Genomic DNA, 16,363 nt, shown 5'->3' with positions numbered 1-16,363 from the left:
TGAAAATAACAAAGTTACCGCAAAAGTCTGTCTAAAGGGAGGCAGCTCATCAGAGTATGATGCCCGTGACATACCAGGTCAATCACACAGTGCCAGTGCTGGATGGAGCTACCAAGTGTAGCATCAGTTAGTTTGGGACAGAAAGAGAACCTGTGACATGGGCTCACAGTCCTGTGCTAACTGCTGAAACAGTGGGATATTTTAAAGACACGTAAAGAGCTGTAATCATAATCGTTCCAGATTTTTATCAAAGTCAGGTAAATCTTAATTTCTGTGTTGAAAGGTGAATTGCAGTTTTGTGGCAACCCCAGTGGGTAGGATGCAGGAACAGAGAAGGATGTGAGAAAACTATACTTGCCATCTTGGTTTCCTGAGCTCTAGAAGTGGTAGGCATATTTTGAACCAGGTGTTCATATTTTACTTTCATTGACTGCCTATTTTTCTTCTTATCTTCCCTCTGTCTCCCACAGCTCTAAGTAGGAGTCAGACAGCAAAAGATCCTTCTCCTATTTCTCTTCCTGCAATCTAAGTAGTACTGGACCATTTCTGGTTTGCAACTTTTAGTTGAGGATGGGGAGGGATGGGGGGAACAAGAGGAGCAGATAGAATATCAGAAGGTATGGACATTGTGTAAGAAAGGGAGTATACCTTCCTTTACTCTGAATCTTTTCCAAGAGCTGAATAGATTCTAACTCTGAAAAGACTGCAGCCTGAATAGAGACCTTTCAGCTCCATGCACTTCTCCTCTCTGATACTCAACTGCAAATGAAAATAAAGTATTTTAATTCCAACAAGATCACTCTAAAAACACATCTTTGACAAGGAACATTTCCAACTTTGATGCATGTAACTTCAATAAAGGTTCATCCTAGTGTATCAAAACCAAAATTTGCCATTTATATTAGACTGTTTTTTGGTCACTTATCTGCAACACTCCCCCCCTCCTCAAAAAAGTTCAGAGATGATCGTATGGTCATGTCTATTTCTTTAACCTATAGGAAAGACAAATAAAAGTCTTCTGTATAGCATGCTGTGCACATGTGTTGTTCACTTAAATGCCTTTTCTCTGATCAGCTCTACAGGTTATTTAGTCCATACAACTGTTCCACATTCTCTCTCGGCATATTCACCATGCATCTCCATTCCACATCAAATGTAAACAGTCTCTGCACAAGAATGATGGAGGCTACATTTCAAATCTTGCTTGGATTTATCTTTGAATGCCAGACAAAACAGGCTTTATGTGGTTTGATAAAAGATCGAGTCATCTCCATTTGCAGACCTTACATCCACTTGCATACCTACTCAAATATAAACACCACCAGCAGATTCCCAAACCAGCAACTAATCTGAAGATTGTTTAAAAGATTATTAACTGGTAAGGCATTATTTCATTCCTCCATTCCCCCCCACCCCCTGAAAAAAATCCTAGATTTTATAGGGTATATTGTGTGTTACCTAAAATTCCTCTGGAATTTCTGCTCTTAATAAGGAAGTAAACAGCTGTGCAGATCACAAGCATGCCACCACTGCCATTGTATTCAAAATATATATATATATATATATATATGTGTAACACTTTGCATTCATAAAAGTTTACACTCTGTCCTCAGCATTAGGCTTCCCAACTACTGTCTGCATCCAGAAGCACTAGAAATTTGCAGTAAAATTCATCACAACTCACTTAAACAGGAATTCTTCTCTTTAGGTATATGCCTTTTTTTCTCTTCATAAAATCTGTAGAGCAGTATCACAGATGACTGCATGCAAAGGAGCAATCAGAGTTTAATCAGTCGTCACTTTTGAATACTACTATAGCCACTGTGTGCTAGCTTGGTCTACCTTCAGTCAGTTTTCTCGAGAATAAAGATAATATTTCGTCTCGCTTAACTTCATTTATCAGTGTTGAGCAAGTGTATACTCTCATTTCCTGCAAATAAGCTAATGAGCTGCAGTATTCTCACCATTTGTGGCTATTAATGTTCAATGCTGAATTTTTTTTTTTTATATAATCACATTTACTCTGATCTGAGAGGTGACACTTTGGAAACAGACCACAAAACACAACAATAACTTGTAACACTGCTCTGTAAGCCATGTCTGTAACTATACCCAAGCTACTGCACCTACATACTATCCTACAGGTTATACATAGCACTTAACACAGTTCATATTAAGCCATTTCAAAATTAATGCATAATTTGATTGTTTTACATTGTGCTGCGAACGGATCTAAAGATCTTTAAACAGATAAAGTTAGTGCTAACAAATGGATGCAAGTGAAAGCTACTCCAAAGATCTTACAGCCTTCAAGGTATGGCTCTGCAAACACTCACGTGAATGTCCCCTAGACAGGCAAGGGTCTGCTCACATGGCCTTTGTAAACAGATCAGAGTTAAGGCACTGCACGGTAATGTTCTGTGAGGTTGTGTGACCAAATCCAGTAGCAAGCAGCTGTGTATACAGCCTAGCAAAAAAGGGCTACATTGAACAAGACAGAAGTTTCTCTGCCCCAATTACCTTGTTTCTAGTGCAAGGCTTGTAGTATAGTCTTAAAAAAACCTGGAGTGTAAGAAAGTACATATACATAAAATCATGGTTTCCCTTTTTTTCTTACCAACTCATCGCTGACTACTGTTTAAAGTACTTGCTAAACTGGAGTTTACATACAGACATCCTGTTTAATAATCCTCAAGTGAGCCCTTCTCCATGACTTCGCCTAATCTCTCTCTCAGTTTGTTTCTATTCTGGCTACCGAAGCTTCTGGCAGCAGTGAATACAACAAGTAACTTTTTTTTTGTTTCCATTTTTTACCATATATGCCTGATAATTTTATTTTACTGTAGCTGACAAGATGGGAAGAATAAGATACTGGAAATGGAAATCTGTAGTTTTTTTGTTGTTTATCTACTGAAATACTTTCCGATAGGTGAGAGAAAAGCTAGGAAAACTGTAAGGCTGCCTAATGACCCAGATTGTTCAAGGATGTGCTTAGTTATAGTCCAATTTACAGAAAATGGGCATCCTCCATCACAAAGTTCAGCACTGAAATTGCTTCCGTATGCTTGTACTTCGGCATCTGGAAAAAGACTAAGGGTTAAATTAATAGGGATACTTAATCTTCCATATGCCTCAATATTCTTCCACATCCACAAGTTATTACTTCTGCATTATTGCAAGAACTACATACAAGATGAGTAACGGCTTGTTGGTGTTTCTTTTGATTTTTAATGATTTCACGTTTCTTTTAAAATTTCCAGCCAAACCCACAGCTTTTAGTTCTGCTTCTTGGTATCTGGAAAGCAAATCCTCACACACCTATTGCAGAAGCTGCCAATATTCAATACCTGAACTGCCTAGTGCATGTTCAGCCTGGAAAGTGTTGAATATTTCCATGACAGGCACTTCCTGAAGCCACCTCTCCAACTGATGATTCATGTTTCTAACCTCGCTTTCCAGCACTGATCAGAAAGTCAGGTTGTTTGTCAGTCTTTTGCCATCACTATTTCAGCATTTTTATTCAATTCAAAATAAAGCCAAAATGTTTCTGTCTATTGCTTACTGATGTGCAAGAAGGGCATAATCAGTCAAGGCCTTCTTTGAAGTTTGCACTGATTGCTATGCTACCCTAGGAAGCACAGTAACTGTTACCAGGCTACAGAATGCCAGCAAAATAGAGGAAAAAACACACCACGGTACGATCCTATGTTAGATTATGCAGTTGTTTCACACAAAATTGGAAAACTGGCCACACATGAAGAATTCTTTGAGGTGAACAAGCTGTCAACATGAAACCATGTATTTTTGAAAACTGAAATGTTGGCTCCTCAAGACTACCATAAAGTCAGGTCAAAGGAAAGACCTACCACCTTTAATGGTCTCTGCAGCATGTCCTAAACCTTTCTGTATTGGATGAGCTTGAGTTCATTATTAGAAATGGAATTATCACAATTTAACTTATGATACAATAAAATAGTAAGTTTATTATTATTACAGGGAAATCCCCCTGCAATATAAAACTCAAGTTCATGTATTTTTGAGCAAACCAACAAGAGAAGTGTTAGATATGAAACCTTTTGCAATGGGGAGCTGTTAGCTGATTAGAAAGTGGAAAAGAGCAGGAATAAAATCAGAAACTAGACCCAGTCTTATCAATGGTCATTCTGTTCATCTGAACTGTCAACATCGTTCCAGCCAAACTAGTTTCTAATACATGTATAGATAGAAACAATACTCTGGTGAAACAATTCCAGAAAATTATTTAGCTAGAAGAAAATGTCATACCACATACATAAATGTTGTAACATGAAGTCACCACCATTTTTTGAAAGCCACCTCAAACAAAGCCTTTGCACTTATTTATCTTTAAAAGTTCCATACTCAGTACTCACAGAGAAAAACGTATCAAATATATATCATATCCTTAGAATTTTACTGCACATGGCCTCTGCATGTTTAACAATCAATCAAAGACACTGTAGATGGAAGACAGAAAACCAAATCAGCATAACCAGAACTCAAAAAGTTTTGGTTTCCAAGATCAGTTTAGATTTCCAGTAGGCAACTCAAGCAGCACAGCAGCATCTATTTTAGTGTAGAGGTTTTTATGTGACAGATTTGTTTTTAATTGATTTTAAAAGTGGTGCTATCTGCTTTTCAAGTAAACCTGAAAAAGTGCCATGATGCTCTCTGGGTTAGTAATAGTCAGAATACAAGAATTCAACTTCTCAGCTGTAAGCATGCAAAATGTGCATATGCTTGGAATCAGTACCATCTTGCAGAATTGTTGGATTCACATTAAAAGGTGTCACATGTCTCACTACCACATACCTTTTCTACATATAGAACTCTCCATTCAAATCTCTACAAGTTAAAGTTTAGCAACAGATAGCATATACTCCTAATGTTCCATGTAACTGAAAAAGACTATTGAAAGATTTTTGTTATGATCTTGGCAATACTGATATTAAGACTGTACTTACTGTCAGATAGAGGAATATTTCTGAGTATTTAGAAGGGATGCCCAGAAAAGTGCTTTGGATTCCTATAACTATTCTTAAAAGGCACACTTTAAAGTGTTCAAATCATTGCAGAAGGTTAAGTCCTATTTTTAAAACAACAGAAAGAGCATAATGTCTATTGCTCAGAATGGTTTTTAACATTTTTTTGTAAACCTGGGTTCTGTTATTCTACTCTGGGAGGTCTGTAGGCAGGACCTACTGACATCTGGGGCAGTCTGGTGTGTAGGTACAACAGAGAGAGTCTAAGAACTGCCACTTTTAGCCTTCACTGCATATTCTAGATGATTTTGTGCAGTGCCCATATTTAAGACTGAATTTCTTTAGGGCAGCCAAGCAACAAGCCTGGCTGATTACCTGAAAAGTGTACGCTGCGCCTGCTATAGCTAAATTAATGGTTGGCAAAAGGCTAAAAAAGAACAGATTAATTTGAAAATTAAAAAGCTAGCATTACAGTCGTTTATAGCCAAGCTAAAATTAGTGCAGTGAAAAGAAAATAGGAGATGTAGGACACAGAATTTCCCAAGCGTGCTGTGGGCTTGCTCCTGGCTGGAGTTGCTGGGCACACCCAGCATTAAGCCCCTGGCAGGCACTCCTTGCGGCATGAGGATGAAGAGTGCTGTGTGAGGATGAAGAGCACTGTGCACACAGCTGGGCCCATCTGGAAAAACTGTTTTTGATTTTGAGCTTGGTGGCAAGCCAGCTGTGGCCAGGTTCCTTGAGGGTAGGCTGAATAGTCATTCACAGATGTTTCAGGACAAAAAGAGAAGGCTGGTCACCGCAAATAAATTGATCTGCTGCCGTAATCCTGCTCAACAACATTCTCTGAGGAGCTGGATCAATGTATCTACACGCACACACTTGGACCATGGGTACTTGGTAGGGTTTATGAGCTCAGCCTGGGCGCTGCACTACTGCCTTTACATGCCTGCTGGACCACAGCTGGCTGGTGTCCCAACAGATCAGGCTGTGGGCACGGCGGGGGCTGCAGCTGCCTGCACTCAGCCACGGCAATACACCTCGAGGAGATCACAGCCTTTGCTACCCTCAGCTTTGCAAGCAACAGAGAACAGTGGCAAAGTCAAAATATGCCGTGATTACATGTTGGATCGTGATTTCTTCTCACGAAGGCCCATCAGGCTGTGCAGTTTCTAGTTACATTCACAAAACCACCTTTTCAGTGTCTTGCCAAAATTGCAAAACTAAATGGGAAGGAATCTGCAGGAAGGCTCCTGCAAGAGTGATTCATCCCTTTGGCTTTTGTATATTAGGAAACAATCTTTAGATTCATGATCACAAACTGCATATATCACAAGGTCAAAGTTTCTCTCAGTGCACAAGATGAACAGACTACAGAACTCTCTACCTCAAATGAACATGTTCCTAAAGTTAAAGAAGAAAACACAACTTTTTGCTGATTTCAATACCTGAAAGGTCAGATTCGTACCGTAAAGGATTACAATTCCTGTCAATACACTCCTGTTTAAGCATTTTATTTTAAAATGTCCCTTTCATGTGCCACTCCTCTGTACTGCCAGCTGTACATATGCCTCCTCTGACAAAAAGGAGATTTTTCAAATGCACAAGAAGTGGTTAGATGCTTACAGTAGCCTGGAGCACTTCAAATCTCTCCTTCTGAAATCCAAGACTGAAAACTAATTCACAAACCAAATGGGATGAAACTGTTTAAAATATTTAGTCACCTTGAAAAACAGTGGAAATAGATATTCTTTCTATAGTGCTCAGCTCAGGAAGGATTTAATTGTATGTTGAAAGCATACCATGTACCATGTATTTTATGGGAAAGAGAAGGCCAATCTCTGAGACTAAAAACACGAAAAAATTAGCTTTGGCCACCATCTACAGCTGGAGCAAAAATGTGATTTCAGCATTGCCAGTGTGTTTTTATATTAACCACTGTTTGCTGAGTCCAACCGAAATTCTCTATTTTTAGCCTTTCAGCTACTTTCAGATAAAATTCCTGCAGATAGGACTAGCTGTATAGGGCAGATAACATACAGCTCTGAAACCACAGACGACCTCATGCAACTGCAAAGAAAGAAGGGTCTGTTACTTAAAACAAGGCTAAAATTTAACCCGGCTATACTAAAATTATACAGGGAGTGTTTTACAGTCCCATTAAAAGACATAAAACAACAGTCACTATAAATTCACGGTGTACTTATTTGTAGGGATGTAAAAAAGAGTAATTAATAACCCCCAAACAGCTTATCTCTGAGCCAGTACAACACCAAAGCTTTCCCAGGCTCACTGGAGATTTTACAAATAGCACTGAGAAGCTGCTTTAGCTGTCATTTGAGAATTATTTGTTCAAACTGAAAAGTCATCGCTCTCTGTCACAAGTCACAAGACATTTTCTAGTGTTCCACACTTTTAGTTGACATTATGGAGAGAAAATAAATAAATGTAGTGCAAACTTTCTGGAAAGGGCTTCCATGTGTAAGAACACATACTAACCACAGATCCGAGGGAGCACTGCACAGTGATTCTTCTTTGTGCTAAATGCACTGTACCTTCCTATATTCTACTTCACCCTTTCTATGTGTCCCCTTATATACCAAAAGGAACCGATTTCCTTTGAAATGCCATTATTTCCAGTAGAATGAAGTACTGTTCTAAGTACTCTCATTTAAGTTTATCTGAAGTATTTGAGGAGAAATGCATAGGGAAGGGGTATGTCACAAGTGAATCAATACAGATCAGGGTGCTCAGTTTGCATTCCCTAGAATGTGCTTTAGCTTACAGAATATTTGGTGGATATTTCTTCAGAACAAATTCTTCATGAGGTTATCACAGTTCCAGTTGTAAAAGAAACACTCTGAAATCTCCTTTCCTCAAGAAAAAGTTTCAATCCTTAATAATGAACGAACAGTTCAGATACACGAGTGAAATGATGCTACAGTAAAGAAATTCTTTCACTCCCTCACCTAATCACTGTAAGAGATCAGTAAAGGATTCAAACTATTTCTCTTAACTCTTCCTTTCTTTTCTTAATACCAATGCAGGCAAACCTATATTTTTTTAAAATGACATAGCCTGTACCTGTCATCTAATTTTTCAAGCACAGTCAGCATTGAAATAAAGGGTTACAATGCACTTAACTGATAATTTGTGATTATAGAACAAGTCTGATTTTTCTGGATTCACGTCACTTGAAACGAGAAATTTCATTTGTCATAAGGAATGAAAACCAGGATGGAGCAAAGTTTGCTATTTCTCTCTCTAAGGAATTGTAGGTGGACTTATATAAACAACAGAGCAACAATCAAAGGGAAATCTTAGGGACCATAATATACTGAGGTATTAAAGGAACAGAGCCTTTTATCTACTGTGGAGGAAGGAAGTAAAGCATTGAGACATACGTAATATATGCAAATAAAAATAAAAAAACCCAAGAGAGTCCCAAAAAAGACTGAAATCAATTAAAGTCTGTTTTTGTCTTACTCTGTTAAAATGACAAGTAAGAACCAAAAATGCAATCTACCACAAAAATTATGCTCCATCACCTGGAAAAGCCAGGCTTTCAACTCTATTTTAAGCTGAATTTTCCTCCACATCCCATGAAATAAGCACTGTTTGATCACAAACCATGTCCTCATTCACTGACAGTTCAACTGAGGCTTACCTTGTCCTCCACTCTGTTCAGCCTGGCACCAATCGTGTTATTTCCTCGATCTTTGCTTTTCTCTGTGGAACAAGAAACATTTTCAACTTAATATATGGTGGTATAACAAAACAGCAGCTAGCCACAACAGGGTGTGTTTAACTAGGCCACCAACACTGTGTAACTGAATACCTTTGCCAGGGTGATAGATCTATTCCTTAAAAGCAGTTTTTATTTCTTTTTATAGCATTGGCCCACGCCACAGCATTTAATAGCCCTTAAGTATAAGGCATGTTCAACCTTAGTTTTATGCTTTAACCAGGGAGAACAAAAATGTTCCCAATTTAGTTAATATTTTAATTGCCACTTAAAAACAATCTGCCATTACACAAAGGACTCTACAGTCAACTCGAAATAACACATTTGACATGTTTCCCCCCCCCATTTTTCCCCCCACAAAGTATATAGAAAATGAGTTTTCAAATGACATAAAGAGTTTTCATTAGCTAGACTTGTCACAAACAAATTTAGTCCTTTGTGCTAAATAAGAACAACCCTAATTTAAAGGTGTTGATGACTAAATATTATTGCCAATGCCTAATCCTCAGAGCACAACCAGTTGACACTGTTTAAAAATTTGAAAATAAAATGAAAAGTATTTTAACAAGTATTTTCCATTAACTATAACTTTATCAGATTAATTTTAGACATGTCCTTTGTATTAACTTACCTGAGACAGAGATAAAAAGAGATGGCTTCCCTATGGACTGGTCCAACCTATAAATCAAAAAGAATAAATCTTATTTTTTTATTAGCTGAACCAGCATCTTCACTTTCTCTAGCTGGAGGAGGGAGGCCTCTTCACAAACAAGCAAAGTGAAGTTCAAATAATTCTGGGTTTGTCCTGTAAGTGAAGCCATTGCTTTGTGCTAAGAATAGTTTAAAACTAAAAAAAAAATAACAAAATGGGATTAGACTTAGATTGGTCTACAGCTTCTTTAACAACTGTAAAGTTTCACCATGCCCATCACTTTTCCATGTGATCAGCATTGTTTCCTCTTTTCCTTGTTCCTCTGCAGCTTTCTTGCTGCATCTATCTGTCATCTCTTAGTTTGCTCTTAAGTGCAATTCTACCAGAGCTGGTGAGAGTATTGCACTCTCTAGGTATAATACAGCCCCTAACATACAAGGATTTGACATATAGTCAAAGCTAGCAGGAACTGAGGTAATACATGTACGTCCTAATCACCAGATTTTTAAGCCTTTTGTCTTCTCCTCCTGGTAGGAAAAGAAAATTTTTACTCAAATGTCACTTTATATTCACTAACTTTGCACAGTCCTACCAATATGGCACTTTTAACACCATCAGCTTTTTGTCCGCGAGCCCCAATCACTGCCTAATTTACAAACATCCTTCTGCTGCTGTTTACGGATACCAACAGTGAATTCATGGACGTACCTCCTCTGTAACTCCTTGATTCGCACCATCAGGTTGAGGTGACCCTGAGAATACTGCTCAATAACATCTCGGACATCATAGGGCTTTCTAGCTTGCTGTAAAATAAGAGACAAAAAACATGCCTTTAAGACACAAGGATGTAGGAATGGTGTGTGACAATGTAGATGTTTTTGAGGAGTAAACAGTAAGCTCTTTTAACTCCTTTTAACACAGTTGTTATTATAACTGTATGAGTTACTTTGATTGTTGCCATGATCACACATATTTGGTGATTTTCACAATTCTCATTTCATCCACCTTTTTCTAACTGCAGACCTATACACCTTTCAAGAGATTATCCACCAAACTGGAGCCCAAAAGAACTTGGAGACAAAAAAAGTTTATCTGGCACTTTGATCAGAAGTCTGTGCTCACTCTAGTTGCTTCGGAAATCAAGGTTCGTACTCCTTGGCCACTGAACAATAAAGAGGTCTTTCACTTGCACAAGCCCCTGTTCTCAGTCAGCAGCTGGGGTTCTCAGTTCAGGTCTTACCACAGGAAGGTTGAAGCACAATCCTTGATGAAGGTGCATGACTGATTTCCTCTTCCAGAAAGAGTGGCTGAGCTTTCAAGGCTACTGGGAAATACTGGTGCAAGGAATGACGAGGGAGAAAGCCCTCTGTCTGTAATTTGAATGGCATACATGGGAAAAACTTAATCTGACCTTAGCAGTAAAACAACTTTCTTTTAGAATTAAAGATAAGGGCAATACTATTAACCTATAAACACCAAGACTAACTGGAAAGCAAGTGAACAAACATTTCAAAGTGCAGGAACAAATTAAAAATATCTTGATCCTACATCTAGAAACTACAGTGCAATCAGTGCCAGAATTGTTTAGTTCCCAGCACAGGAAAGTCATGGACCTGTCAGAACGAGTCCAGAGGAGGCCACAAAGATGACCAGAGGGCTGGAGAACCACTCCTATAAAGACGAGCTGAGAGAGTTGTGTTGTTCAACTTGGAGAAGAGAGGGCTCCAGGGAGACCTCATTGTGGCCTTTCAGTACTTGAAGGGGGCTTTTAAGAAAGATGGGGACAGAGTTTTTACAAGGGCCTGTAGTAATAGATAAGGGGGAATGGCTTCAAGGTGAAAGAGGGCAGGTCTAGATTAGATATTAGGACGCAATTCTTTACTTTGAGGGTGGTGAGACACTGAAACAGGCTGCCCAGAGAAACTGTGGCTGCCCTATCCCTGGAAACAATCAAGGTCAGGTTGGAAGGGGCCCTGAGTAACCTGATTGGTTGAAGATGTCCTTGTTCAAGCCAGGTTTGCATTATGTGACCTTTAAACATCCCTCCCAACTCAAACTATTCTATGATTCTATGATTTCTGACCCATTCATTATGCTGTCTACAGATACCCTGTAGCTAATTTCAAAGTTTAGTGAAAACTTTGGTAACACTGTTACAACTTCTCCTTTCTTGCTGTTTTTAGAACAAGAAAAAGAGTTTACAGTGGTAGCTTCTAAGATACCAGAATCTGTATCCCATTTGAGGTCTCAGAACTGTTCTGTCACCTGTACTTCAAAAGCAGATGTCTCTGCACTGCTTTATCTTACGTCACACACTGCAGGTTTTCCTCCATTCCATGCCACAAATACCTTCTTTTCTAAGCCAAAGGAAAGTAGGATACAATATAAAAAACAGGCTGTGGCAGTCCCCTGTGCAGCTCCCTGCACCTGCCTGAGAGGTAGCTCCCACATTTCAGGAATCGTTACTTTAATAACATCACTTCATCAGAAAAATCATATTTCAGTCAGCCAGATTCCTGCAAACCTTGCATGAACATGATATACTCACTAGTGGAAGGGTAAACAAGAATGGGAATTGCTTCAATCTAACCAAGGAGCACAGAAGAATTCCCAAGAATCCCCACTGCTTACACACATATAAATCATAACTAACATCCACAAAAAAAGAAATATGGTTCAATGATGGCATAAGCCATCTTTCCCTGGACTAGTACTGTGAACATGATGATATTAAAAAAAAAAAAAAAAAAGAAAAAAAAAGAAGTGTTCTAGATTATTTTTGTACTGTAAATAAGCAAGAGAGAAATCTGAAAGATGAGCTTGAAAACTCCAGGTTAAGAAAAGCTGTTAATTCAGTAATAACAAAGATGAAGAGCTTTCTCTTGCCATCCTCATACTCTCACACAGGAGCCTGACAGTAGACAGAGTAGGTATGTCTCTGCCTGTTCATCCTTTACAGGGCTGTTTCTTTCTCTTTTAAACATGAATTGAAAACCTGGAGTAAATAGAATTTATGAATAAAGCTTAATTTCTGAGTAAGATAGGGTATTTAATAGTCAGTACTGATTTTTCTGTAATTACTTCATATTGAAAGCTGATCTTTCATGAGAAAATAGTCCTGATGTTAATTTTTTAAAAGGAAAAAAACCTGCAGCAGGCAATGAATGAGTATTGAAGAAACAAAAGTAGAAGCCAGCCCCACAGCTTTTCTTTAACTCTTCTTTACTTTTGTTCCTCTGCTAATTAACCAACACTCATGGCAAAACTCTTCTTAAATGAGTTAAAATTTCCCCCATCATATATGAAAGTTTGCAAAAGGCACAAAAGCCAATGTCAAATATTAAATGTGCACTACTGGCTGTTGCTGTTCCCTAGTAACTGGATGGGCAGGGAGGCATAACATGGGAAAAGGAGAGGGGAACCTGGGCAAGGGGAATTTCTGGGAAATGTAACCAAATAACAGTAAAAAAAAAATGGGTAGAACATCCTGTGAAGCACAGGACACTGAAGTATATTGTTTGGTACAGCCCAGTATGGAGATTAGAAAAGATTGCACACACAATTCATGATTCATACCACGACAAATGAATTACGTAAGATGATGAACTACAAGACTATAAATGTAAGATTTTCCAGGGAAATTGTAACAGGTCAGGCAACAGTTATGTCATCAGTAGAGTTGCAACCTGTATTTTTAATTTATGCTATGTATAGAACATTTGCCATGGTGAAAGACATACCACAAGTTAAAATTGTATTTTAGAAGGAAATTAATTTACTCAACAGGAAGAATTTACATGTAAAGAAAGTAAAAAAAAAAAGAAGATTTAAAAATGACAATGGGAAATCAGAACAAATTTTTGGTCTCTGGATCTGTGATGGGTACCACAGTTGTATCCATGTTCATAAGTTTTAAGACTTTTAGAAACTTTCCTAATTGGAAAACAAAGGCTATTCATTCATGAATCAAGCTAATGGAATAACTGAGTATGGTGATTTTCTTTCTGAAATTAAATTATAAGGTTAGGCTGTGTCAAAGACATCTGAGTTATAAAAAATACAGAAAATTTATTTTTGGTAGGTGGGGTGAACAAATCCTAGAAAACAATTAATTTCTAAGTCTACTTTCCCTGTAATCTGTAGAATCCTTCCTTAACCATAAGCCATTCACCTTAACTGATGCACAGGACTTGTGTTGACTTCTAGTAGAATGTGATCTTTTGTACTGAATTTGAAACAGTCTACAGACTTTATGAGAACATAAACACATCTATAAAAAAGGTATTAATTCTTTATAATAGTATGCTGGGTTCTTACACGGGTATCATCATAAGGACTATATTTAAACACAACTTTGAAATACAGTCTAAATTTCTCTCTTGCTTTTTTAAGAGGAAATGAAACCCATTTGCTTCACAAAGACTTGCTTTTCATGTCCTTTGAAATTCTTTGTTTCCCTGTTTAGCTTTTCTTTATTTATTTTATTTAATTTTTTTAAAAAACAGGAAGGCTTTGCTTTTTAGCTGGCTTTTGTCCTGGTGGTACCATCACCCCCTGTTATTAACTGATCTCTTAAAAAAATGTATCTAGTCAAATTTAGGCATACAGGTGTGTCCTGCAAACAGCTGGTATAGTTTAAGAACCATGCTGGGTTCATGCTGGGACCTGTTTTGCAAAATTTTCCTCTTCCTCTCCTTCTTCCTATGCTGCCCTTCTCAAAAGCTTCACAGGCATCTCTAAAAAGTACTCCTTTAAAGTGCTGGCCTTGCTTAATGTTCCAGCTAATTTTAAGCATGAATAATCCAATAGACTTCAGATGAAATTCAGTTGTGGGTTTGTTGTTTTTTTTTCCAATAGTTATAGGAAGAAAATATCCGATTTTTTTTAACATATATTTCACATAAACACAAATCTTAGAAAACAAATATCTACCAGAAAACAGCTACACAGACCCCTTACATCCTGAAAGATACATTTTTAAAATGCATCTTCTGCTTTACCTTAATTTCAGATACTACATTGGTCTGATTATTAGAAACAGTACAGTCATTACTTGGCACATGTTTAAACATTTTAATTTCTTATGATTATTTTATGTGCATACAACAGAACAAAGCAGATTTACAACGTACTTTTGACGAAAGAATAATGGCAGTGGTTATCTCTTTAACTACTGGAGAGATTTTCAAAAGCACCTTGTGGTTTGAATTTCAAGGTGACTTTGTGCATTACGTTACTTAGGTGCTTTGGAAAACTATACCTTTGGTGCTCTCCAAATTTTTAAACTCGGTCATAACCTTGTATTCAGAAATTATGGAGAAGTATCAGATACCCCCTCACATTCCTATGGGGAGATTCTGTTTCTGACAGAAACAGCAGCGTATCACTTGCACACAGGAGTGATTTGAGATACATTCTACTTCAGCCAAACTGACATTTTTAGTTCTTCAGTAACAGCTAATATTGATCGTTCAGGAAGAAGAAAGACTGCTAAAGGAGGATGAGAGACAACCTTGTTGAGGGATTTTGTAGATGGCCAGGACCAGGTCTTTTGCAGATCCAAAAGTGAGAGTACAACTGAGAAGCCAGATTAGCAACCGAGATACTGAGCACAAACAAGTTTTAAGTATGAACTGAATGGTCCCATTCTATTCAGTCAAATGCTTTTTCAGCTTCTATCAAATCATCTGCCGCAGGGGAGTTTCATTTATTTGCCAGGTGGATAATGTTGCACACAGTGTTCAGGCATTTTCAAAATCTGTTTTTGACAAATACCACTTGGGAGGCAGATATACAATATGTAGATTTCTTGTTTCTAAGCAGTTCAGTTAATACCATGGCAAATATTTTATGATCTAAATTTATGAGAGCACTGATCCAGTAATTACCACAGTGCAAAGGATCAAAATTAAGTGAATAAATTAAAGTTAAATGGAACTGGCCATATTTAGGCAATTTTTCACACAACAGCAGTAGACACATCACTGGAATGGGCTACGTCCCTTGCCAAGTTACAAGTGCTGGCCAGCAAGTGCGAAAGAACTTCTAAACAAAATGACTATAAATATTATTTTCAAGTAGTCTGGACATTGTGCCTTACTTAACCTTAGTCTAATAATAAAAATAGGTGAAATGTGATAGCTGAAAGTTTCTGAAAGTACTCTCTTCAAGAAAAGCCTGGCCATGGGTGATTTCAGCCTAAATGGTGATTGTATGAACACATTATACATAACAGAAAAAATTTTCTGAAAAGTTTAGGCAAGGTTAGCCATAAATTAGATCATGAATTTTAGTAAAAATGAAAGTATTCAAAGTAGAAAATTGCTAAGGAATTCAGACAGTGCTTCTAAATTTCAATAAGGAAGTCAGAATCATGGGTTTGAAATAGCAGCTAACACTGTCTTACAGATATATTGGACTGTTAGTCATCATCATCACCTTCTGGATCCTAAATTTTGTGCCCTTGAAATTCGAAGGAAAAAGGACACCCTCCCTTTTTGGAGGGTCTAGATTAAGGGTGGGAAAGCTTTTTGGTCTATTGTAAACAGTAGTGGAGAGGTCATATATGAAAATGGATGTGGGCCATTAAGACCCACTCTTCCTTTGCATTTTCAGTTGTTAAGCCTGCTCTCCAGAGATTATCCATTATTCATTAATTTTAAGCAAAGTTATATAGATATATATATACACATATATATATATATACACACACACATATATATATATTCACCTGGTTTAAATCAAGCTGAAGGCTGTTAACATGTGTTTTTACTGGATTAACCAAAATTGATTTTTAGAAAATTTGCAGTCATAATTTTTTATTCAGACCAGGTAACAAGGTTAATTGGCCACTGTTAAATGCTTATGGCAGCACAAGACCACAGCAAGTGAAGTGGCACACAGGAAAGGTATGTCAGTGAGGGTCAGAGGAGTGAAGAGAACGAGCATCTCATAAACTGGGAAGGAGGT

At 37.7% G+C, this 16,363-nt stretch overlaps 1 protein-coding gene across 4 annotated transcripts in view; it reads right to left on the bottom strand.

Annotated features, from left to right (window-relative positions):
- Positions 1–16,363, bottom strand: part of KCNQ1 (potassium voltage-gated channel subfamily Q member 1) — a 340,982-nt gene that overhangs the window by 96,424 nt on the left and 228,195 nt on the right. For all 4 annotated transcript variants that reach the window (XM_051804015.1, XM_051804014.1, XM_051804013.1 and 1 more), the window contains 3 exons: positions 10,103–10,197; positions 9,374–9,420; positions 8,665–8,726 (listed from right to left, as the gene is read on the bottom strand). In XM_051804015.1, the coding sequence (XP_051659975.1) occupies positions 8,665–8,726; positions 9,374–9,420; positions 10,103–10,197 (204 nt within the window). The remainder of the gene's footprint in view (positions 1–8,664; positions 8,727–9,373; positions 9,421–10,102; positions 10,198–16,363) is intronic.

Source organism: Manacus candei, unplaced genomic scaffold (genome assembly GCF_025592945.1).
Source record: "Manacus candei isolate 608988 ecotype Guabito, Panama unplaced genomic scaffold, ASM2559294v1 h1tg000060l, whole genome shotgun sequence".
Classification (NCBI taxonomy): domain Eukaryota; kingdom Metazoa; phylum Chordata; class Aves; order Passeriformes; family Pipridae; genus Manacus; species Manacus candei.
Note: the sequence above shows the minus strand (reverse complement) of the source record. Positions and strands in the feature narration are given on the sequence as shown.